We start from the raw sequence: 25,916 nt of genomic DNA, 5'->3' as shown, positions 1-25,916 counted from the left end.
CCTCACATCCTCAAGCGCTTTGTGAGAAAACACACCAAAACTCCGTGGTTGGTTCACATGCCCACTTGTCACCACCAGAGGAGGTGGTATTGACCTTTGCAAGGGTATCCCCTAATTAATTGGTGATTTCAAGTCTGAGAAACCTCAATTTTGTTTCTACTTGATAAATCATGCTCAATTTGAACTCATTCAATAATAACGATACACTAGGGGTAAGCATACGCTGCATCTTGATTCTAGAACTACATGGTTCTAGATGGAAACTATTGAAATGATGTCAAAATAGCTATTGGCAAAGAAGTGGATGTAACTTGTGAAGTTTCCAGAGCATTATACTTGAGCATGTCAAGCCAGTGCGATCACCCACCGTTCACCAAAGTAACATCAGTTTGAAAAATGCCAGGTGTGCATTGGCAGAAATCATTAAATTCGTGGAGAAAAGAGAAACATGAACTGCTCTAGAAGGAAAAGCCAAATCTTCGCACCGCTAGAGGTTTCAGCAAACAATCTAGCGACATGATTTCACCAATGCTATGTACACAACCTAAGCAATTCAGTCCTGGGTCTTCAGCATGTGTAAAGAATTGCAGCCAGCATGGTTATTGGTCCTCTTTAAACAACATTACCTACAATGGAGCAGTTCAGCAGTCAAAATGTTTGACATGATTTTTGCCAGATTAGATCAAATACCAACTAATGCTTCCCTTCTCAGGTGAAAAAAAGGGGTTTTACGTATAAGTTTAATACCTTGGCACAGACCGCACAAGATTGACTTCTTTCCATCCACTCGTAAATGCAACTCAGATGGAAATTATGGTTGCACTGAAGCACTATCTTTGGATTCTGGTAATCATACTCTGTAAATAAGAAACAATCAGAAGACAAGAAGAGCAAACAACTCTGCACAAAGTACAAGGATATAAATTCAGAGTTATGGAATGCTACATTTGTTTTCCTTTACCATTGCCAGAGTAGATGTATTCACGTGGCAGCAATTTGATAAAATGGTAACAAACCAGCTATCAATGAGAACTGATTAATTAAGACATATTCATTAACAATAATGATTAAAATGAACAAACACGTACTCCCTCCGTTCCTAAATATTTGTCTTTCTAGAGATTTCAACAAGTGACTACATACGGAGCAAAATGAGTGAATCTACACTCTAAAATATGTCTATATACATCCGTATGTGGTAGTCCATTTGAAATCTCTAAAAAAGACAAATATTTAGGAACGGAGGGAGTATATTTTTGCAACTGACACAATAATGTTTCAGATTCTCTCTTTCTTGTGTACTTTATATGATATATGCGAAGTGTAAATTGTAAATCCCCCTGAGCGAAAATACAAGATGCTGCAATTCTGAATAGTGAAGGAGTTGTAAAACAGGTAATTGTTTTCACTGACCTTCTAGGCATATTGGACAATCATCCTCAGAATCAGAAGGAACACAGACTTGAGCTCCCCCGATCTTTTTACCTCCCGACTCAGCTTTCAGGAACGGTCCATCAGCCTTCTGATCGGCACAAGTTGATCTGGTATCAGCATCATTGTTTTCTTCAAGTAGTTTAGATTTCTGGGATTGCGTTGAAGCCTTGTCATGTCCTGCCACCAGCGGGTGGCGCTCCGTTTGATGTCTGAATTGAGGATCATCATAAGGCAAAGGCCTAGGAGGGCAGCGGAAGGTGTTCATTGAATCATCCTGCCGTGAACCCGCAGGAGGAACCCTTCCCTGAACAGGCGCAACCCGTGTATTTGCTCTTTGACGAGCAGGACCGCCCTGTGGGGGAATAAAACATTTAGATGATACCAGTGCATAGCAGCTGACTGAAACAGAAGGTCCAGACAGAACATGCAATTATTCTGGACAAATGTGGCACCATTAATAAGTATACCAAACTGTTTAGTACTGTAATAATTTTCAAGCTACACGGACTGGCCGTTTGTAATTGGGTGTTAGTATCTTACTTATTCAGTACCGAGTTGTCCACTTCCAACTTCTGAGAATAGCAGCTCTCAACTGTCAAACAAGTCTCAGGGTAATAAAACCAGATAGGCTCCATGCAAACTACTAATATCCGTTCATGGTTTATCTACTACTAATTTACAAATTACGCAATTAAATTAACACAATAATGAACATCCGCTATTCTGAGATCACGGCAATGCGATCCTGGGGCATGACTAGCGCATGCGAGGATCGGGAAGACGGAAAATCCACCCACCATCTGCCACTACGCAACACAAGTTCCGTGCATTTCACCAACACCATGACTAAATCCATCACATGTCTATATCACCGCAACTGCACCAAATATCTCCAGACAAGACGTACAAAACAAACAGATAGGTAAAAGCATACCGAGTTGTGATTGCTGTTGTTGTTGTTGTCGTTGTTGCGATCGTTGTTCAGGAAAGGCCATGGCAGGCAGCAGCAGCCAGGCGCGTCGTCGCCGGGGCCGCGGCCGCGTAAGCAGCACATGATGGCCCCCATCTGACTGAACCCCTCCCCTGCAAACCAAACGGAGGAGCCAGCAGTACCGGCCTTCTAGTTCCCACCTATCCTTGGACCTCCCCTCTCGCTACCCGGCCGCCGCACCGGCACACCGACGGAAGGAAGGAAGGAAAAAAGGCGATCGGTGGCAATTTATCCACGGGATGGAATCCGATCCCGTCGCTTTGAATCCGGGCAGGTTCCTTTACTCTTCGCCGCTGGACCTGCGAAACAACCCAAAGTTACGCCGGAAATTTAGGCTCTACGCCGCCGATGAGAGAATCAACAATAATCGAAAAACAGAGTCACATCTTTGGCGACGACGGCGAGTATGCGGCGCCACTTAAATTCTGCTACCGCTGCCGCTACTCAAGATGGAGTCGGAATTTCCTTTTGACTGCGAGTTCGTGAAGGAGAAAGAAAAGGCGGACCTTTGGGGACGGACGGGCGGAGCTGCTAAACCCCGACGCAGATTGACGGCGGTGGGTTCAAGTAGTGGTGGTGGTACGGGCAGTGGTAACTGAACTCGGGAGAATCGGGGGAGGATTGCGGTTGGAGATGCAGGCGGACGAGCGGCGGCGGCTAGGAGATTGGAGCTGGCACGCAAGGCATTGCGATCGGTTTGCTGTTGCGCCGAACGCACGGGCGGAGCGGCGGAAAGAGAGAGATAGAATAAAAATCTCTGGGAAATAAAGCTTAGAATCCTATTGGTGGGTTTTGTTACGAGATTAGCGCTGCCGGCTGGTAAGTGGGGGTGGAAGCTGACTATGATTTTTCCCTGGCGGACCACCCTCACTGCCTTTTGCAAGGTCCCTGCTTTTTATATCTATCTCTGGATACTCTGCTTTTTTTGCGAAAAGGATACTCTGCTTTTGTTCCAGAGATTTCGGCCCAGCATCTTCAGCCGTTGCCTCCCCAGGGGTGCCTAAAATCGCCGCCTGAGAACGAGCCGGTACAAAAAAGGGCCTGGGGCGAATTAGTCCTCACTCGCCGGCCCCAGGGCCGCCCCCAGGTGTGTCTAATTTTTTCAAAAAAAAAAACGTTCGGCAAAGTTCGGTTAAACATGGCTAAATTTCGGCAAACTTTGGCATATATTAGACATGTTCGGCCGATTACATAGCAAATATAACTAAAAAAATCGTTGAACGTCGAGTAGTCGCCGTCGTCGCCGCTATCCTCACCGCCGTCGTCGTCGGCGGCCTTCTCCTTGACGTGGCCGTCCCTAGTGGACCCCTGACCGGCGTCGCCATGGCGGACTGGTGACGGCGGTGCGTCGTCGTCGCTATCTTCGATGACGACGACGACTCCTTCGTCGCGGCCCCGGCGGCGCTGCTCGAACCGCCGAAGGGCGGCGCACTGGCGCTCCCTCGCCATCTTCAGGGAGTCCTTTCGCGCCCATTCCAGGGCCGCGTCGTCGTCGAGCTCAACGTCACCGTGCTCTGTCTTCACGGCGGGGAGACCCGGCTCCGTTTTCACCGGCGCGAGCCTCGGCTCCGTCTTTGGCTTAACAAAGCGCGGAGGAGCCGACGAGGAGGCACGATGGCCGCCCTCGTTGATGACGATGCCGGCGCTGCGAGTGCGCCGGCCAAAAGGTGTCTCCGCCGCGGGCTCGGCCTTGACGCCGAGCAGCGCCGGAGAGCCGGAGAGCCGAAGGAGTGGGAAGAAGAGTGCGAGGAGGAAGACGAGGAGGAGCCTAACCTCCTGGGCATCCATTGCCCGGCGCGTCGGCGGTGGGCCGGGGCGGCCGCCCTCGCCGGGGGAGGGTATGCCAGCGGCGGGTTGTTGCCGCCCTCAAGGTGCGTCAGCACGCCCTCGAGCGTGCGGCCGGAGACGCCCCACCACAGGTGGCGCCCCTCGCTGTTCTTCGTGCCGCCCACCACCGGCGCCCTGTTGGTGGACGCCAGCCTCTGCTGCTGACGGCGCTCAAAGTACGCCGTCCACGCCGCGTGGTTGTTGGCGGCGTACTAGGGCAGGGCGAGCTGTTCGTCGGTGAGTGCACGATCTCTACCTCGGCGGCGAAGTAGGGTGCGTGCGCCACGGCGTCGGGCAACGGTGGAATGGGCACTCCCCTGTTGCTAAGCCTCCACCCCGTCGGCCCGGCGCGCATGTCCAGCGGCGCCGGGATGTTGGCCTCGAACAGGAGCCACGACTCTTGTTCGCAGAGAGAGCGGCGGCCGAAGCCGTTGGCCGTTGTCTCGTCGCCGGGGAAACGTTCGGCCATCGGGAGAGGGAGAGCGAGGACTCGGCGGCGGTGCACGGGAGAGGGAGAGGGAGGGCTCGGCGGCAGCGCACGGGAGAGGCACAGCTCGACGGCTAGGGCTGGTGTGGCCAGAGGCGAGGAAGGCCACCGGCTTATATAGCCGCGCCCGTGTGTACGCGTGCGCAGGAGGGGAGGTGTCGGCGCGCCGCCCCGTGACGCGACGCCCGTGAGGAATCAATGGCAAGGCTGACCGGCGGCGGCAGCGCGGCACCCTTGGCATTGATTCCCGCGGGAACCGAGGCAATGAGGGTGACAAAGCGCCCGTCTCGCTGACTCGGCGGGCCCGTGGCTGCTTCGCGCCAAAACAACTCGCCCCGGCGCCCCCGGGCGTCCCAATGCAGTGGGTTCGGCTTGGGTCCGCCGACGCTGATTTCGGCCCAGGCCGGCGAAAATCGGGCTCCTGGGACGTGATTAGGCCATTTTTTCGGCGCCGGCGCGAAAAAATCGTCTAGGGAAGTCTTTCTGAGAGTACGGCTAAAGATGCTCTAATGGTGTACTCTTGCATTGGGTTTTTTTTTGCGAATACTCTTGCATAGGCTTTGATATGGATTGTAAATCTACATGAAGTTTTTTTTGTGTAACTAGCAAAATAGCTCGTGCGTTGCAACGGAAGAAAAAATAACAAATGTTCCTGACCAATAGACCCCCCAATAGGTCTATGTTATTTACTAGCAAACATGCTCATGTGTTGCAATGGGAAAAAAATCACCTCTTATACACACGACATTAGCAAATTCATTGAAACCTTTAATGATGCCATACAACCAACATGATAAGTGGTGTTGCAAGTGTACTTAAGGTGTCTCCAAAAATCTTTATGGGCACTATTTCAAATAATATGAAAATCAACCTTAAGCCACTTGTTTACATAAAGCTCGCATCAACAGTTTAGTGCAGATCATTGTATACGGGTGGGTTATTTTGCACTATGTGAAATAGCGAGGATGATTATGTATGTATTGTAACCTTTAGCATGTGATATCGGGTAGGAATCAACATACCCTATGGCTATTCAAAAAAATCATCACCTATGGTGGCAATAATATCTTTTGTGAGAGTATCAAACTATCATATCTGCTCAGTTTATATGGGTGTAATGCCCCGGATGCAACTTTCCATATTTGTAACTCCGACTCTTGCCTTTTTCGAAGATGCGATATGATTTTCCCTTAGTGGTTGGGTTTTGTCTTTATTTTGCTTTTGTTCATGTCATGCATTTCATATCATGTCATCATGTGCATCGCATTTGCATACATGTTCGTCTCTTGCATCCGAGCATTTTCCCCGTTGTCCGTTCTGCAATCCGACACTTCTACGTCCTCCGATGTCCCCCTCTTGTCTCTTTTTGTGTGCGGGTGTTAAACATTCTCGGAATGGACCGAGATTTGCCAAGCGGCCTTGGTACACCACCGATAGACCGTCTGTCAAATTTCGTGTCATTTGGTGTCCGTTTGATGCTCCAACGGTTAACCGGGTAACCGCAAAGGCCTTATGTGTGTCGCAGCCCAACACCCCTCCAAAACGGTCCAATAACCCATCCAAACCACTCCCAGGATCGCGTGGTCGAAAACTACACCTCTTTTGTACACTCCAAACTCCTCCTACATATAAATATGTCCTCCCCGTCCAAAATTCACGGATGAACCCTATCCTAGTCTCTCCTCGCGCTGCTGGACACATTCTCCCTCCACCGGACATGTACGCGCCACCACCCCGCGCCCAATCCTCGTCTGCCATGTGTCCTCGCCGCCTACGTCTCCCATTGCGCGCCGCCGCGGGCCCGCAAGCCCAGATCCGGCCCCCGCCGGGCCCGAACCGGGCCGCGCCCGCCCGTCCGCCGGCGTTGCGCGCCGCCGCCCGCCTGCGCCGCTCGCCGCCTCGCCCGCCGCCTCCGCCACCAGTCGTCGGTGCCTCCGCCCTGCTCCTGCCGCCTCCGCCCTGCTCCTGCCGCCACCGCCGCTTCACCGCGCCCGACTCCCTCTCAAGCGCCGCTCGCCGCCCTCGTCGGGATCCCCGCCGCCGATCCATCGCCGCCGACGCGCCTCGCCTCCTGCAAGTCCGCCGCTGACATCGTCCTTTCCCTGTCGCCGGCGCCCCGCTATCCGCGCGCTCCACCGCCCGCTGATCCGGCCCGGAGCGCCCCTCCCCCGACCTCCTCGTCCTCCTCCGGTCATCTCCCTCGTCGCCGTCGGCTTCTTCGGCGAACCTCGAGATCCATGCTGGAAACCCTAGATCTGTTTTCGGAGGGGTATATTTTTCCTAAGTCCTTTCCCCCTCACATTTTATGCCCATATTCATCATGCCATAACTCTGTGACCGTAGCTCCGTTTCATGCGCAGGATATATCAAAATGTTCATTGGGAGATGCTCTTCATTTCATTCCATTGTGACATGCTTGTTTGAGTCCATCTTGATGCCCATATCATTGATGCAAGAGTGCTATAAATGTTTACTCCTGTTACTTATCAGATTATGATGATTTGTCATTTTGGTCACATTTGTTGTGTGCTGCATATGGGCATGAGCTCTACATATATTTTGATCTATGCCATGCCATCTTTACAAAGGTTCTTGCCTTGTATTTTTGTGATCAATGTGGTGATTAGCACAAGCATGCAAAGTAGCCTTCGTGATATTGCTGTTTTCAGGGACTTAGGATTTTGCTAAGTCCTTGTTCTGCTGTTATTTTTATGCCATGTAAACTTGATGCTACAGTGGGATCTATGCTTGTTTTGAGTTGCTTCAGTAAGGATGTTTTGGACATATGGTTGTGCTCTATCCATCCATGCCCCTGTTTGCAATTATGGAGTGCTCTAGCATGTCTTAATCTTGCTCTACTTTTGCTATAAAATGTTCCTGGCAGATTGTTTACATGTTAATCAATTTTGCCATGGTTGTTGTTGTTGATCCATGCATGCTATGAACTTTCTCTTGCCTTGGTTAGCTTCTTGAACATGTCTTCTTGCTGATTCCATGCTTATCTTGTCATGCAATGCCTTGTGGTGAGTGATTTGAGCTCGCAAAGATGCCTTCATAATTCTGTTTATGCCATGCTCAGTTTTCTGCTAAGTCTGAAACTGTTAATAAACTTGCTATGTTTACATGGGTGCCATCATATCTTCTGTGCCTTTTTGGCTCATGGTCAGTAAGGGATTTTTGTTCTATGCATTTAGTAGAATCATGCCATGCCTTTGTTTGCTATGATATGTTCCTGTAGCATGTTGTTTGCTTGCTCTAAACATGGCTTCCTGATGTTAATTTCTGGCATGTTAGTATTTTCACTAGGTCTGTGAAGCTGATATCTTTTGCACTTTTGTCATGCTTGTTTGAACATGTTCTAGTGTGTTTTAGCCGTAGCTCAGTGTTCATGTTTTGTCAAGCATCTTGAGTAGATCACTGCCATGTGCTTTGTTGTTATGTTGGTGTGCAGTAGCTTAGTTTCTTGTTGCATTCTAGATGGCATCGTGCTGTTAATCGCAGATTTGTGCCATTCTTGTTTTGCTCGCCATTTGCAAACCGTGCCTCCGTTTCCGATGATCTTTATATCGATTTCGATCGAAATCATCTCATCTTTCCAGCAGCACACTTGGTTTGCCAAGTTGATGCCTTGATCAATCTTTTCCTTCCGGAGCACGCATATGCATTGCATATCACATCTCGCATATCATGCCATGTTTTGCATCATGTTGCTTGTGCATTGCGCCGTGATTGATTGTTGGTTCCTTTGCTTGTGTTCTTGCCTTGGGTAGAGCATGGAGACGAGTACGTGATTGAGGAACCCGTTGAGTACGCTAACGAGGATCAAGCTTTCATCAACTCTGAGAACTTTGCAGGCAAGATGACCATACCCTCGAAATCACTTCTATCTTTGCTTGCTAGTTGTTCGCTCTATTGCTATGCCGCGATACCTACCACTTGCTATATCATGCCTCCCATATTACCATGTCAAGCCTCTAACCCACCTTTCCTAGCAAACCGTTGTTTGGCTATGTTACCGCTTTGCTCAGCCCCTCTTATAGCGTTGCTAGTTGCAGGTGAAGATGAAGTTTGCTCCATGTTAGAACATGGATATTGTTGGGATATCATTATTATATCTTATTTACTTTAATGCATCTATATACTTGGTAAATGGTGGAAGGCTCGGCCTTATGCATGGTGTTTTGTTCCACTCTTGCCGCCCTAGTTTCCGTCATACCGGTGTTATGTTCCTTGATTTTGCGTTCCTTACGCGGTTGGGTGTTATGGGAACCCCCTGACAGTTCTCTTTGAATAAAACTCCTCCAGCAAGGTCCAACCTTGGTTTTACATTTGCCTAACAACCTATCACATTCCCTTGGGTTCTGCAGACTCAAGGGTCATCTTTATTTTAACCCCCCGGGCCAGTGCTTGTCTAAGTGTTGGTTCGAACTAGAGCTCCTTGCAGCGCCACCTCGGGGAAACTTGAGGGCTGGTTTTAGTTGTTCGGATTGCTCATTCGGTGTTCCCCTGAGAACGAGATATGTGCAGCTCCTATCGGGATGTCGGCACATCGGGCGGCTTTGCTGGTCTTGTTTTACCATTGTCAAAATGTCTTGTAACCGGGATTCCGAGACTGATCGGGTCTTCCTGGGAGAAGGAATATCCTTCATTGACCGTGAGAGCTTGTGATGGGCTAAGTTGGGACACCCCTGCAGGGTTTTGAACTTTCGAAAGTCGTGCCCGCGGTTATGGGTAGATGGGAATTTGTTAATATCCGATTGTAGAGAACTTGAAACTTAACTTAATTAAAATGAATCAACCGCGTGTGTAACCGTGATGGTCTCTTTTCGGCGGAGTCCGGGAAGAGAACACGGTCTCGTGTTATGCTTGAATGTAAGTAGCTTCAGGATCACTTCTTGATCATTTTTAGCTTCTCGACCGTGCTTTGCTTCTCTTATCGCTCTCTTTTGCGTAAGTTAGCCACCATATATGCTTAGTACTTTGCTGCGGCTCCACCTCACTACCCCTTTCTTACCCTTAAGCTTAAATAGTCTTGATCTCGCAGGTGTGAGATTGCTGAGTCCCCGTGACTCACAGATACTTCCAAACAGTTGCAGGTGCCGATGGTACCCGTGCAGTTGACGCAACCGAGCTCAAGTGGAAGCTCGATGAAGATCTTGATCGTTGTATTGTTTCGTTTCCTGTTGATCAGTAAAGGAGCCCAGTTGGGGCGATCGGGGATCTAGCATTTGGGGTTGTCTTTCTTTACTTTGGTTCCGTAGTCAGACCTTGATTGTATTCTGGATAATGTATGACTATTTATGTATTGTGTGAAGTGGCAATTGTAAGCCAACTCTTTATCCCTTTCTTATTCAGTACATGGGATGTGTAAAGATTACCCCTCTTGCGACATGCCTACCATGTGGTTATGCCTCTAAGTCGTGCTCCGACACGTGGGAGATATAGCCGCATCATGGGTGTTATAATGGGGTAGGGAACATATATAATAGGCATTTCCAAAACACCCATATAAAAAAGGTATTAATTAAGGTTGCACCTTAAACATAATTTTGGAAATGATTAACATGCAAGATGATGGAATATTTGAAATCTACATATTTTTCTGGGTGATTTTCATATATAAATTGTTAGATTTGGAGTCGTGGTTTGAAATATATGAATATTTAAAAAAGCATATAAATTTGTCCGGAAAAAAGAAATGAGAAACGTTAGAAGTGCACATCATTGTATACGGGTTGGTTATCGCGCACTATGTGAAAATAGAGAGAATGATTACGATTATGTATGTATTGTAACCTTTAGCATATGATATCGGGTAGAAATCAACATACACTATGGCCATCCAAAAAAATTGTCCCCTATGGTGGCAATAATATCTTTTGTGAGAGCATCAAACTATCATATCTACTCAATTTATATGCGGTAGAGAACATATATAATAGGCATTTCCAAAACACCCCATATAAAAAATTATTAATTAAGGTTGCACCTTAAACATAATTTAGAAATGATTAACATGCAAGATAATAGCATATTTGAAATCTACATATTTTCGGAGTGATTTTCATATATAAAATGTTAGATTTAGAGTTGTGGTTTGAAAGACATAAAAATTTAAAAAGCATTTATATTTGTTCGAAAAAAAGAAATGAGAAACGTTAGAGTTGCTAGGCCCAAATTAGAACATTATACAATCATCCGCTGAGAATTCAGGGAGTGAAAAATATAAACAAAAAATGGGCAAAGGTAGGGATCAAACCTAGGTCTTGTGGCATATTGTGGCTCTAGCTAGTGGAGCACCCATGTGGTTGTGACTCTTCAAGGACTATACTTCTATGAACCAGAGGCCATAGGTAATGTAGTAAACCGAACGTTTTCACTTACAGGTGGCATTGGGTGTAATATGTGGCAACTTTGGGGACAATCATTATGACGGACGACCAGAAGAAATAGTCCCTTTATTATTAGGTAGAGATTCGAACACGGCATCCCATCTGTCTTGCCGCTTATCCTCGTCCCAACCTCGCCGATGGTGGCCTCAATGCTCACACACTCACAACACGTTTGAATGTGGTCAATCCTAAGGCGTCTCTCTCTCCGCATAAGATAAGAAATCTTCTTTCCTTTTCCCTGTGCAAGGTTTCGCCGACATGTCCATGTGTTTGTTACAGATGATTTATTTCGTATCCAATCAATTTTACTAAGGTGTTCATTTACAACCCAGATCTACACCAATACAAAAGAGAGGCGGATCGTGCACCGTTGATTAAGGCATCACCCTAAGTAACATTTTTTTAATTATTAACACATAAAATAACATCATATTCAAATTCTATAAAAAATAATCAAATTACATATGTAATATGTTAAAATCAAAGTTATGGTTTAAAAGATATGACTATTTTAAAAAACATATAATATGTACAGCGGGTTAATTAAATCAAATGTCAGGGTGTTTTCGCAAATAGCGAACAGTTTTATGGAGTCACTTAAACCCCGACTACGTGTTAATTTGAGGAAACTACAGGGAGTTTTCTGCAAACATTGAAACATTATCTCTGAAATCACTTAAACCGGGATTGCACTATTGATTGAGGCGTCACCCTAAATAACATTTTAAAGTGGTTAACAGGTAAAATAACATCATATTCAGAATCTACAATTTTTTAATCAAATTTCATATATAATATGTTAAAAATAAGAGTTACGGTTTAAAAGATACGACTATTTTTAAAAATGTATGATATGTACTGTGGGTTAATTAACCCAAATGTCAGGGTGTTTTCCGCAAATAGTGAATAGTTTTTCTGTAGTCACTCAAACTCGGACTGCAGGTTGATTTGAGGAAAATGCAGGGGGCTTTCCACAAACAGTGAAACATTATCTCTAGAGACTAGAATCACTTAAACCGAGACTTCGGGTTGATTTTAAGAAAGAACGGGGAGTTTTGCAACAAAAAAACACGACGCTGGAAAGCAGAAGCGTTCCGTACTTTATTGTAGGTATAGATTAGGATGTGTTGCCACAATAATTTTCATACGTATTTCTTGTTGCCGTGGCAAGTAGAGTATCATACTGACTTGATAATGAGTTTCGCTATGGCAATTTAAATCATATTTTTGTGCTTAATTGAGATGTGTTTTGCCATGGCATTTTTCAAATTTGTTTCGTCATGTCATTTATTACCTCCATCTCAAATTGTTTGTCTTAGATTTTTCTAGACACCGATATATATATATAACACTAAAACATGTTGAGATACCCTGTATCTAGACAAATCCAAGACAAGTAATTCGGGATGAAGGAGTACCGTTTCACACATCGATGGCAACTCTGATAAACCATGTTTCAAAATTAAAGTATTAGGACCATGGCAACCATTTGTGTTTATTCCCTTTGTGTGTGGCATGTTTTTTTTGTATTTTTTGTCAAATGATGATTACAATCTTTTTCCAAAAGTTATCATGTTGTTTTACACAAAACAAATTCATAAAGCCATGGTGACCATTTTTTAACATTTATTTTGTAAATTTGGCATGTAACTGGTACGGAAAAAAATTGTATTTTTTACATGGAATTTTTTTGAAAATATCCATGTGATAACTTCAAACTTTTATTAATTTTCCATCCGAAGTTTGGACATTTTGCAACAATTTTCCATGACTTTTTCGATACTACATTTGCCCCAAATTTCCCATGTCTCTTTGTTTTAATTTTACTTTTAAATGTTACATTGATTCAAAGAAATAAAAACACCATGGTAAATTTTATTTTATGTACCCATTCCAATCTCGCCATGTGTCTATGGAAAATCTATTATATATAATATGGCAATTTTATTTAAAATATGCCAAAAAAAGTCTTCGTATGCCATGGCAAAATTCATATCCCATACTTCGACATTGGCTTTTTACACATAATAATTTTGTCCTTGACACATGGCAAGTGTAGGACAAAAATCCTCAATTTTTGTCATGGTCAAAGGGTTACTTTTAGTTTTTTATTTTTGGAATTGACACATGGAAAACTTTACATCATTTTTTCTAATTAACACATGACAATTTGTTCTGTGTGTTTTTGTGTGTTCTGCTCTATGTATGAGTCTGTTAGATTGGTGGCAATTTTAATTTACATAATATGGTAAATTTATCATAAAAAGGATATCACTTATTTTTTGATACTGCTAACCTTTGTTGAAGGAGGTGTTCTGACCACAGAATGATGTCAACTATTAAAATCATGCTTACATATATTATTTTACTTTGTATGGCAAATTTTACTTTGCATGTTCTTTTTTGGAACACACTGGACCATGGAAAAAAAATCTACACCATAGCAATTATTTTGTATTTTAATACACAATACACACCATTGCATTTCGTATAGCATGCCAAATATTATTGTCTATATTTATTTTTTTGTTTTTAGAGCTTCAAACATGCCATGGCAATTTATTTTTCACACTGCATCTATATACATGCCATGACAAAGTTTTTCTTTTTTCATGGAAAAACTTAAGATGTTTTTACCATGGCAACTTAAGTTGTACTACATCTATATACATGCCAGGGCAAACTTAAGATGTTTTTTTTCTATGGCAAACTTAAGTAGCACACATCTATACACATTAATTTCAAATCTTGTGGCAGTCTCATTGACTAGAGCATGGCAACTTCCACCCCCTTCCTTGTGGAAAAATGCACATGGTTTGCCTTTCGCAATTTCACCCTTTATAGGAGGAGTTCATTGGTAGCATAACAATTGAATCTCTGAGCAAGTGCATGTCAACTATTAGAGTTTGTTTGCCACATAGTGTCATGGCAACTTCTCAGCAAGACAACTAGTTCATTGATATGAAATTTCATTATGTCTACCACTAGTAACATCCCTAGGCAAATCCCCTTTATATCCCATGGAAATTGATCTTTGTTTAGGAGATATTCCATCATTGGATTCTTTTTTTACTGTCCTCATAGATGCAAATCGGATGTTCTTGCCCATGCAAATCACCCTGATTTTTTGTGTGAATATCAAGTGGCTTCCACACGACAATCCCTCCCCCCCCCCCCGAAACTGTTTTTTGATTTTCCTTGGAGAAATCAATCCAGATCGTAGGTAACCTACAAATATTTTTGTAGCGGCTAGAATGGAAAGGGGGTGAAATTCATATAGGTGGATTAGTGAAGTTTTTTTACCACTGTTTTGCAATTCGATTCATGGAGGTGGTGATGCATAGAGTAAGGATCTCGTTTTCCCGCTATCAGGACCTTCTTGCCGATGAAGAAGGTCAGGAGTGGGGTGTTTGTGACTTGGAGGGCTGGCAAACTCGTCATGCAAAAGGGCGTCCTAGAGCGAACAATTTCATTTGCCAGTTGTCCTTCTAGCACGTACGAATGCCGGGAACACCCCTGGAGCAAATGTGAGCTCCCTATTGATATCTTAAATCTATAGCTCTATTTTGCTTGTTGAAACAAAGGCCTCGATACTGCTATGACTGCACTCAACCATAAGGGTGTTATTGGAGCTGCCCTAGTGACAACTTTCAGGTCATTTGGAGCATCTCTCACAGATCCCGTGTCATAAGAGTCCAAAATTCATCCTCTTCTATCCAAAAAAGATTTTAAAAAGGCGGTTAAATTTTGCTCAACTAGTAGATCCACTACTTAATCCCTTAAAATATTATTTTGCTAATTTATCCAGCTATTTTAAAAATTATCACGGCATATTAGTTCAATACTTAAGAATTCAAGTACACACAATTCAAATACATAACAAAGTTTATGTTCTCAAACATAATCATGCAAATACAAACACAACATATGGTCCAAATGAACTAATAAGAATCCAAAAGATTCATCACAAGAATCAAGTGTTATGAAGGTGCCAATGGTGCTCAATAAGATTTTCTTGAAGTCGGCTGTGAGCTTGACTATTCTCGATTGGTTGGTGTGATTGGAGGAAGGCTTAAATCCTGTTTGGGTTATGTTCCGGCTCCATGAGTTTCCATTGAAAATATACTAAAAGTCCAGAGGGTCCTATATCTTATCGTCAATGATCTTATTGTGCAAGATAACACATATTTCCATGATCTTCCATGAGGTTTTACACTTCCAATACTCAACAGACCCACAGAAAATCACAAAGCGTCATCCAAACACACCAAAAGCTCTGTATCAAATTCTTGCATAGTTGCAAACTAAGATTTCTTGTTGCCTTCAGGAAGGTAGATTGTCTTCAAAAATATGGCCCATGGAGGATAGATGCCATCGACTAGGTAGTATCCTTGTTGTACTCATTATCATTGACAACATAGTTGCAAGGTGGATTGTCACCGCTACAAGCCCTGCAAAAAGAGGAAATCACGAGAGGACATTGCGATTATTGTGAGAGCCAGGCATCCAAATTATGTGTACTAAATCCCGAGATCATGTGATGCAAATGCCTTAAGAATACTAGTTGGATCATAAAAAGTGCACTTTGTACGAACCTTGCGATGCCACACGGCAAATATTCCATGTCCAACGCATACAGTCAATTGAGTCAAGCATCCCGCGCAACCCATCTCTTTTTTTCTACCATGAGCTTGTCGGTATCTTCATCATTGGGAGCCATCAAGTACTACGGTCCATAGATTACGATCTTAGCATCACAGAATCATCTCAGACACTCGAGGACGAGATCTTCCCCAATGTGAACATAGTCATCAATGGCATCTGCGGGGCATCCATAAGCAAGGACTCGCATGGCTGGGTAATCTTCAATAATGGACTTGTACTTGCTGCTCCCGTTGCATTTATTCTCAGTTGAAACAAAGGATTATGGTTCTCCACAGCTTTTGCAATGGTGTTGAAAAGATCTCGATGCATCTAGAATTTGCGCGTAAAATAGGAAGAAGGATATAATGCATTTGACGCAGTGATCCCTCACTAGATCATCATGGCCCATAATACATTATCATCATCTGGAAGATACATGTGGAAATAATGAAGATTTTATCCCTTGTGCGCCACATAATTAGCCTCCCTATTGCAATGTTGCAAGGAAGTTCCTCCAATCTTGTATGTTATCTAAAAATAATCCGTAATAATTGTTGAGTGTGGGCTCCAAACCTAAATCTTGAGTATTGGCAGATTCGACATGGACTAGCTAGCACGACCCGGCCCGTATCAGCCTTTTAAAAAAGGGTTGTGTTGTGCCAACCCAAAAATCTGGGTTTAAAACAATAGCCTGGCACACAAGTAAAAATGACCGGCACGACACATCATGGTTGTGGCTGGCTTGCATTAAAAAGCCAAAACAAACCTAAAAAGGCCAAAACAGCACGACCGTGAGAAGAGCAAAACAAAGAGGCCTAAAAGGCCCCTCGGTTAAAAAGGACGTGTCGTGTCGGTTCTTAAGGCCCGACTTTGGGGATCAGCCTTGTTCCCATTTATTCATGTCCCTTGCTAGGCTCAGGACGGCCGAAAGTCCTTGCATGTGGGCTAGCTCGCAAGAGACGACCTATATGGCCAGCTTCGGTGATACCTCCTCTACGAATGCGGGAGCTATATCTCTCTTAGTGTGAGTGCTCCTTCGTCTCGCCTGAAGCTTCGTCTTCACATTGTAGCTTGCTACTGGGCCAGCCCCTTTCGTCTAGGTTTTTTCATTGTGTTTTGCTCGGGTTCGCTGAGTTTAGTTCGTGGTTTTCTTTCTTTCTTCTCAGTGGACTTTTCTCGAGTTTTGGCTTGGTTTTTTATTATGTTTTGTATTTTCTTTATTTCTTTTATTTTCATCAGGTTTTCTTGTTTTCTTTTTCTTTCCTTTTTGGGTTTTTTATGTTTTTCCTCCGTTTGTCTTTTTTTGCACTGTTTTCTCTGGTTGTCTTGTTTCCTTTTTCTCTTCGATTTCCTTTTGTTTCCTTTTTTATTTTTTATTTTTCTTCCATTTTTGTATCTATTTCTTAGTTTCATTAGTTTTCATCGTTTATCTTTGGTTTTGTTTTGTTTTTCTTTGTTTTCTCATGGGTTTCACGGTTTTCTTTGGGTTTTCTGCTTTTCTTCATTTATGAGGTGTTTCTTTTGTTTCCTTATTCGGTTTCTTTTGTTTTCACAGTTTTCTTTGTTTTTTCTTTAGCACATGTGTACATTTGTCATGTGCATTTATACATTTTATGTATACACTAGAACATTTTTTTGCACATGTTTAACATTTTTCAATATGGAATCAACATTTTTCAAAAATTTATGTTTGGTGACTACTTTTTTCATACACATTTTATATTTTCAGTATATACCAGGAACATTTTGTAATACATGTTTAACATTTATAAAATATATGATTGAAAAAAATTATGCACGATCAAAAACTATTAAAAAATATGTTTAAATTGTTTAAAACGCACTCTAATTGTTTTTCGTATACATCAAGAACATTTTTCTACATGTTTCATGATTAACACTTTTATACACTATCAAAATTTTCAAAATTTATAATTTTATGTTTAATTATTTTAATACACATTGTACATTTTTTGTGTACATCAGAAAAAAAATTGTACATGTTTAAGTTTTTCTAAATAGGTGATTAGCATTTTTTTACACCATATATTTTTGTATGTCTACTCTTTTCCATAGTCATTATACATTTTTCGTATACACCAGGAACATTTTTTGTACATATGTTTAACATTTTCTAAATAAATGATTAACAATTTTAAAAAACTTTTTTATGTCTACTTTTTCCCATACTCATAGGACTTTTTTGTATACACCAGAAACATTTTTTCTATACACATTTAACATTTTTAAGTGCATGACTAACATTTTTTAAAAATACAAGTAAAGTTTATTTTTGTAAATATGTATGTTTAGAATATTCTAAAGTATAAAGAAAAGTAAAAAGGAAAGAAATCAATACGGGAAACCCCAGAAAAAAACGATTCAGTGGATTCCTGCATGCCTGGGCCGGCCCAGTATGGCGCTCGCTTCAGGCGAGGCTACGATCGAACTCGCGTCGAGCGAGGTATAGGCGCGCCCTTGCCGTACCCTCACAAATAAATCTAGGAATGCCGGACTACTCTACAGAAACGGACGCATGGAACGCAGATAGAAATGCACGACGATATTTCCCGTGGATATTGATATTTCCTCTACTAGCTACTGATGATATTTCGCCTGGATCGACGCATGTGCGGTGCCGACGCCCGATCTACCGAGCATCCACTGCATCCGAGCTCTCCGACTCCGACGCACTCTGCGGCGTCGTTGACCACCACGGCCCAATCATACGGGAGCACGCGTGATGTTCAGCCTCCGCACGCGCATCGCCCCCACTGTGCCGGGCACATTGCGATGCGCACTCGTCGACGCGCCGGGCCTGCGCACGCGACACCTCGCCCTTGGCCGCAGGTCAGTGTCACCCAGCTCAGACGCATGAACGCGGACGGACGGACGGATCCAGCCGGAAAAATCCAGAGAAGCGAAAAGGCCCCAGCGCAGCACAGGCACTGTAGTGCGCACGCAGAGCCAAGAGGTCGACATGGCGCGTGAAGTTGACTTTTGAGCGAGAGGGAGAGACAAAGGACTCAGGAGAGGCCCTCCCCGTGGTATAAAATACCCCTCACACCCACCACCCAAGTCACCATTGTCGCGCGCAGCAGCTCGATCGTAGACAAGTGCAGTGTATACTTGTGTGGCAGGCGGCGAGCGACAGAAGAGAGGCGGAGCTTGGAGGTGGATCATAGGCTGATAGCGCGCACGGTGCTCCCCTCTCCTCCTCATCGTTTTCGTTGTGGCCTTGTGTGGTAGAGGGCGATGGAGTGCAGGAAGATGAAGCCCGTCCTTGCTCTCGTGCTGCTGCTGTCGTGCCATCTTCTTCTTCCGCTGGTCTCCTCTGTGCCCGTGTCGAGTAAGTGATTGACCCCATCCCCATGCATTCACGTATGCATGGACCTTAATATCAGTTCATCTTCTTTCTTGGCATGTGTGATGTGTCTGTGCATGCATGTCAGTTTCGTGCCTGTATTTATGCATCCTTGTTCTTGGATGTAGGAAGCGTGTCCTTGGCAAATCATCAAGCCTCAGCTTCTAGTCTGACTCCGGAGGCGTTGCCTGTTCAGGTCAATCTCTCTCCCTCTACCTGATGCCTTTGCCGTTCTTCTATATGTATATTTCTGTTCCTTAAGCGGATTAAACTAGTTGTGGCTTGATGATAGATGCCGAATGTTACTTGTACACAGTCATACGTACCTGGCTCTGGCTGCTTCCTGCTTCCCAGTGGCCGGAGCCGCCACCATAGATGGCTTGCATGTTCCCTTGTCCGTTCAGTCGTTCAGAGGCTCGAAGCTAGCGCATAACATTGTGCCGTGACGTCACTAGCTAAGCAGGAAACATAATAATTGATAGTTCTTTCTACTCCCTCCGTCCTATAATGTAGGATTAAGACATTTTTTGACAGGAGTGCATATTAACCATTTGACTAGGGAGCTAAGCGCACTCACGCTGAGGGTTTAAGTCGAGTGCTTTCTGTAGCTGGTGTCCACGATAGAGCACTCATCAGTCAGCCACTCACTGACGCGGCACCCACAGTTTGACAAAATCACAAAATCGCATGTGACCTTTGGACGCTCGGAAGAGCATACCCGAAGCTGCGTCGGCCGGTGGCTAGCTAGTGCAGTGATCCCATGTCCAGTCACATGCATGCACGGCTAGATAAGCGCGGCCTGCCGGCCACAGTGCAGCCCACATGCGTGGCCACTCCCCATAAGCCATTTGCTGTACTATATACTTGTGTAGTTGCATTGCACCCATCCACACGATCGAAAGGTCCACCTCGCTCGTGCAAACAAGAACATTCCCAGTGCGCGGTGTGGTGTTTGCCTGCAAGTTGCAAACTGAGTGCATGCATCTAGAATATGTATATTCAGCTTGAGGTGTGTGACACCACTAACGTGGTTTGTGTTGTTCATACAGGGCGTCGTGACGACGGCCGCCGAGGAGCAAAGCGTCGTCGGCGAAGTGGTGGCGCGGATGGACATCGAGATCAACGACTACCCTGGATCCAGCGCCAACGGCCGCCATGAGCCGCCTAGGAGCCCTGGGAGGGGGTGAAGTCGATCCGCAGAACCTCCGTGTATAGGGAGATTAGTAATGGGTTAGTCTAGTCTAGATAGCACTTGTTGGTGATGACTGATGAGTTCAACGGGTTAAACATGTCCGAGCAAGGAAAGAAGCATTCTAACTACTTTCTAATAGTGTCAAAATTGGTCTTACATTTTGATACAGAGGGAGTATATTATATGTGTGTGCCCCTATGTTCATGTTTTTCATTCTTTTAATATAGTATGTCCATGTGTGTCTGTCAATGCCGACCATCGCTCCAGGGCTCCCTCAATCGCTCTCTCTAGGGCGATCAAGGGGCCAACCCCAGCGCCCCGGCTGCCGCCTCCTCTCCTCCACCTCGTCGTCCCTAGAGACGTGCTCCGACTAATCCCGGGCGCCACCGGTGATGGGGATGACGGGAATCTAGGTTGCAGCCCCGCGGTATGGAGGGCCCGGCGACGCGAGATCGCCCTTCGGTCTTTGTCTTTCCCGGCGGTTCGGCGCTACTCTGGCAGCTTGGTCGGGAGGGCGGGTCGGGAGGGCGGGTCGGGAGGGGATGTGGCCATGGTTGACTGGTCGGCGGCGCCTCCGGTCAGATCTGATCTGGCCGGTGCCGCTTGCGGTGGTGGCTATCTCCTTCGTCGGAGGTGGTCGACACGAGGCTGGATGATCAGATCTCGAGATCCGCCATCTACTTCCGGCTGCGAGTCGGGAAGACATAGTTGGCGGTGAAAACCGAACCGATGGCAGGCGATGGTGATGTTCTGCGTCGTTACCTTGATGAAGGCATCATCGTGTAACTACTATCGACTCACTCGTGCTGCTCCGGGGGAAACCCTAGGATCTGGTCTTCCAGATCAGACGATGACGGTATTGCGGTGTCGTTTTCTCTCTTGCGAGCATCGTTTGTGGAGCAGAGCTGGAAGACAGAGGCAGGAGGTGGAGCGGTTTCGTCTTGCATGGAGCTTTCGATGGAGATGTCAAGTCATGCCTGGCCGACAGGTGCTACGCTGTGTCATGCCTGGTCGGCGGGTGCTACGCACGATAGATCTTTCAGAATCTTCGTGCCTGGACGGATGAGCGCGTGGCGGTGGCGCTGTTGGGCGCCGTGGTGACGTCGACGGATGGACGTACTGGCAAAGATGATGTAGATCTCTCTCCTAAAGATGGGTCAGCGGTTCGATGATGATGGCGGTGTCTAAAACGTGAACATATGGTGTACGCTTTAGGTCTATTGCACCGGTTGTGGGTTCCAATATGTTATGTGGATGGATCGGCGACGACACCAGTTTTAGATATGGGAGTGAGAGCACTGCACATCATCGAGTTTTGTAGGTGTGAGTGATGGCTTCAGGTGACTTGATGTATGTTCTTGTTAGACCTTTTTTTTTAAATGAGAGGGGTTTCCCCCCGCCCCAACTTTTTTATTGAAAGCCAAGGCAAACCAACACACACAGACTGTTAAGCAGTGCTCGGCAATAGCCAAAGAGTAGCTGTCACAGATGCGAACATGAGCAGGGTTCAAACAACTATCCCTATTACAGTTGTGTTCTTGTTAGACCTATGTTGAATAATAAATAAAGATGGCCGTATGTATCTATTGGTGCAGAGGCTGGGGGTCTTAACCGACTTTTCCCCAAAAAAAATGTGTGTATGTCAATTTGTACTCAATGACACCAAATGAATTCTACCTTTGCTTCTTTTGCTAGCTATTTGAGAATTTCTATGCTCCTCAATAGTGGAACGATAGCTATGTGTGAGTTGACTTAATTTGTATTTGGGTAAGTTGATTTTATGGGAGGAGAAACGGTTGAAGAAGGAAGGAGCTAAAGGAAGAAGAAAGAAGAAGAACTGTCCAAACTGTTGGATCTTAATCAAATGGCATGAAAAAATCGACTTTTTCAAAATAAATTTGCAGGCGTCGGTCCCCATTTCTCATGCAGCCGACGTCGACTTCCGCAGTTAATTCCGTTGCGTGCTTGAAGCACCTTCTCTCAACTGTAATGATCAACAATTCAACAGTTCAACAAAGACTGCAAACTGTGCAACCACGGGTGTAGAGTTCAACATGGCACAAGTCGCCCGATAGCCGATGAAGTTAAGAATGGACAGTAGTGCGGTGTCAACATATATCAACAGATCTGAAAGGAACGTACGGATTGATATGGGAGCAGAGGGATCGGCCGAATAGAAGCCAAAATTCTGGATCGCTGGCGTGCGTTCCTTTCAATGGAGATAAGGAGAGCCATAAGCATGGACGTGCGGATCAAGGGAAAACCCTATATGGCGCTGTTTTTTTTTAGAGAGAGAGAGCTCCTATATGCGGCTAAATGCGGCACGTTGGCCCTGCTTCGTACAGGGGAGCAGCGAGCAAAGCGGAGACGGGCGGCCCAAGTAGCTAGGGTCTGTTTTTCTTTCAACGGTCTTTCAGGGTTTTTTTCTTCAATGGTTTTCCATTCCTTTTTTCCAAAATTGATTTTTTTCTCCTTTTTAATTTTGGTAAATTCAAAATGTTCAAAAATGTTACAGAAAATGTTTCAAACTTTCAAAATTTGGTCCTGTTTTTTTTAAAATTGATTACAATTTGAGAAAACGTGTTTAAAAAATTGAAAATAAATTTTCACGTTGTCAAATATTGTTTGGAGTTCCAAAAAATGTTCCCATTTTCGAAAATTATTAACAGATCCAAAAAACAGGTTGTGTTTTCAAATTCTGTTCATAAATTTAAAAAAATCCTTTTTTCAAAATTATTCACAGATGAAAAAATGTTTTAGATTTCCAAAAATGACCGAGTTTTTGAAAAAACTTCACATTTTTGGAAACGATCAAGTTTCAAAACCATATTTCACTTTTTAAAAAAGATTGAATTTTAAAAAAAAATAGCTTTGTCGCTGCTAATAGTTCTTATATCACCGCGCTGCCTAATAGACAGCAAGGCAAAACAACTCCAGTGGCTAGCCAGTACTGTTCACCAAACTGTGCACACACTCTCCCACTCTGTATGCAATGGGATGACCCACCAGGATGCCCAACCATCCTCCTATTTGATGCAAGGATCGCCAACCTATTTTACACAACGGGCATCAAAGAGGAGGTCCCTGGATCTAGCCCAATTTGATAGGTTAGGCAGATGGGAGTTGGGAGTTGGGCTGGGCTTTTTTCCCTTCTTCACATGGTATATGATCTAGCATAAAATCTTATGGTGGGGCCCGTCCTACCCGAGGCTAGAGTGGCCAAGATGAATATCGATGGCATTGCTGCCAAAGTCCATAGACAAGCGAGCTATAGGGTGGTATGTCGTGATGCGTAGGGTTGCTACATTGGTGCATCAGCAGTTGTGTATGAAGGGGTCACAAACCCAAATCATTACTCATGGTTCCACAAGAATTTTTGTTGAGCAAGGTGAGAATTATTACTTTTTGACTATCCGGGAGTGATTCAAGATATTCGCGCCACGGAGCAGCTAGGAGACAATTGCATGATTCTAAAGAAGATCCTTACTCTCGCTACGTTTTTTAGGCATGTGAATTTTACCATGAGCAACACACTTGCAATGATGAGGCTCATAGACTCCACGCATGGCGATTAGCTTAGATCCTGAACATCATATTTGGCTATCTAATCCTCCTCACAACCATGGTATCCGAGGGAGTCCTGAATTAGGGGTCTTCGGACAGCCGGACTATATCTTTTGGCTGGACTGTTGGACTATGAAGATACAAGATTGAAGACTTCGTCTTGTATCCGGATGGGACTCTACTTGGCGTGGAAGGCAAGCTAAGTAATACGGATATGGATATCTCCTCCTTTGTAACCAACCTTGTGTAACCCTAACCCTCTCCGGTGTCTATATAAACCGGAGGGTTCTAGTCCGTAGGACACAACAATAACATACAATCATACCATAGGCTAGCTTCTAGGGTTTAGCCTCTCTGATCTCGTGGTAGATCTACTCTTGTACTACCCATATCATCAATATTAATCAAGCATGACGTAGGGTTTTACCTCCATCAAGAGGGCCCGAACCTGGTTAAAACATCGTGTTCCCTGCCTCCTGTTACCATCCGCCTTAGACGCACAGTTCGGGACCCCCTACCCGAGATCCGTCGGTTTTGACACCGACATTGGTGCTTTCGTTGAGAGTTTCTCTGTGTCGTCGCCGTTAGGCTCGATGGCTCCTACGATCATCGATAGCGATGCAGTCCAGGGTGAGACTTTTCTCCCCGGACAGATTTTTGTATTCGGCGGCTTCGCACTGCGGGCCAACTCGCTTGGCCATCTGGAGCAGATCGAAAGTTATGCCCCTCGCCACCAGGTCAGGCTTGGAAGCTTAAACTACACGGCCGATATCCGCGGAGACTTGATCTTCGACGGATTCGAGTCTCTGCCTTGTGCGTCACGCGGTCACGATGAGTACGATTTAACTCTACCATCAGACGGTATTCAGGAGATCGCACCGGCAGCCGCTCCGACCCTCAATTTGGAGCCAGTTGCGCCTTCCACGGACGGGTAGATGGACCCCGCCACGGAAGCCTTATCCTCATCGGCGATCGAGCCAGACATTGACCTTACCCTGCACGAGAGCCGTGTTGTCAAACTGCCGGATCCTTCTCCGGCCACGGGCTCCGAACCTGTAACATCCCAAATTTTTAATTTGGAATGTTATACACTAGATCATCATTGCATATCATATTTATTGCATTTTGGTTGATCCTAGAAATTTTTCGCAACTCAAGGACCCTCGGAGAGAGTTGGGGATTTCATTATTTTCGTATTTGAGTTGTCTCAAATTTCGAAAATAGGATCATTTGATTTTATTTATTTTATCTTCAATTATTTCTATTACAAAAATATGAGAGAGGGAATAAAATGACTTTTCCAAAATAAAGAAATATTGAGGATTTAATAAAAAAATCAAATAAGATTTTATTTGGTTTTATTTGCTATTTTATTTGAATTTTAGGAAAAATGCGCGTTTTTCAAAATTGCATTTAGGCCCCAAATAAATGTTCATCCTGTGCGGCTTGATTTTAGAAGCCGGGGAAAATTTATTTCGGAATTTTTGAAGTCCGTTTAGTAGTCCTTTTGTTTTTTTCCCGAGCGTAAGTTTTTTTAAAAAAACGTCCGAACCGACCTACGGGCCATGCTAGGCCCGGACTCCCCCGGACCCAGCCTTTATAAGCCGCCGGCCCATCCCGGGCCGAAACCCTAGCCACCCCGCCTCGAACCCCGCGCCCGCCGCCGCCCCGCCGGACCCCGCCGCCGCGCCCGACGCCGCCCGCCGGACCCCGCCGCCGCCGACGCCGCCGCCTCGCCGGAGCCGCCGCCGCCGTCCCGCCACCCGAGGTTTACCTCGATCCCGCCGCCGGTTTTCCCGAAAAAACCGTTCGGTTTTCGTCGATTTTTTTTCGTTTTTTCTTTAGATCGGTTTTTTTCCCGGTTTAGGCTAATTAGCGAGCGTTCGCTCGTTCGTTCGTTTTAACGAACGCGTTCTTCGTTTAGATGCAATTAACGAACGTTCGTTCATTAAACTGTTCGTCGTTTCTCTTTTTCTCAGATTAAATCCGCGATTTCTGATCTGATTTTCGTTTTAGTTTAT

General features: G+C 44.9%; 2 protein-coding genes across 2 annotated transcripts; one reads left to right on the top strand and one right to left on the bottom strand.

Moving 5' to 3' along the window:
• Positions 1-301: 301 nt before the first annotated feature.
• Positions 302-3,272, bottom strand: LOC125545117 (E3 ubiquitin-protein ligase At3g02290-like). Its single transcript, XM_048708987.1, has 5 exons — positions 2,932-3,272; positions 2,369-2,724; positions 1,414-1,786; positions 748-857; positions 302-626 (listed from the first exon to the last, which is right to left on the bottom strand). The coding sequence occupies exons 2-5, from the start codon at positions 2,498-2,500 to the stop codon at positions 600-602; spliced, it is 642 nt and encodes a 213-aa protein (XP_048564944.1). The 5' UTR covers positions 2,501-2,724; positions 2,932-3,272; the 3' UTR covers positions 302-599.
• A 15,571-nt stretch (positions 3,273-18,843) lies between these two features.
• Positions 18,844-20,513, top strand: LOC125548741. Its single transcript, XM_048712290.1, has 3 exons — positions 18,844-19,124; positions 19,268-19,335; positions 20,189-20,513. Exons 1-3 carry the CDS (start codon positions 19,031-19,033, stop codon positions 20,324-20,326), a joined length of 300 nt encoding a protein of 99 aa, XP_048568247.1. The 5' UTR covers positions 18,844-19,030; the 3' UTR covers positions 20,327-20,513.
• The last annotated feature ends 5,403 nt before the right edge of the window (positions 20,514-25,916 follow it).

Source organism: Triticum urartu, chromosome 3 (assembly GCF_003073215.2).
Source record: "Triticum urartu cultivar G1812 chromosome 3, Tu2.1, whole genome shotgun sequence".
In the NCBI taxonomy this organism is placed as follows: Eukaryota; Viridiplantae; Streptophyta; class Magnoliopsida; order Poales; family Poaceae; genus Triticum; species Triticum urartu.
This window is presented reverse-complemented; position numbering and strand designations above follow the sequence as displayed.

Excerpts from the sequence above, each read along its gene's own strand:
- LOC125545117 (XM_048708987.1), bottom strand. The coding sequence starts at position 2,500 with ATGGGGGCCATCATGTGCTGCTTACGCGGCCGCGGCCCCGGCGACGAC. Across the intron at positions 1,787-2,368 it reads ACAACAGCAATCACAACTCG|GGCGGTCCTGCTCGTCAAAG; the intron begins GTATGCTTTTAC and ends ATTCCCCCACAG. Across the intron at positions 858-1,413 it reads TTGTCCAATATGCCTAGAAG|AGTATGATTACCAGAATCCA; the intron begins GTCAGTGAAAAC and ends TCTTATTTACAG.
- LOC125548741 (XM_048712290.1), top strand. The coding sequence starts at position 19,031 with ATGGAGTGCAGGAAGATGAAGCCCGTCCTTGCTCTCGTGCTGCTGCTG. Across the intron at positions 19,125-19,267 it reads CTCCTCTGTGCCCGTGTCGA|GAAGCGTGTCCTTGGCAAAT; the intron begins GTAAGTGATTGA and ends TCTTGGATGTAG. Across the intron at positions 19,336-20,188 it reads CGGAGGCGTTGCCTGTTCAG|GGCGTCGTGACGACGGCCGC; the intron begins GTCAATCTCTCT and ends TTGTTCATACAG.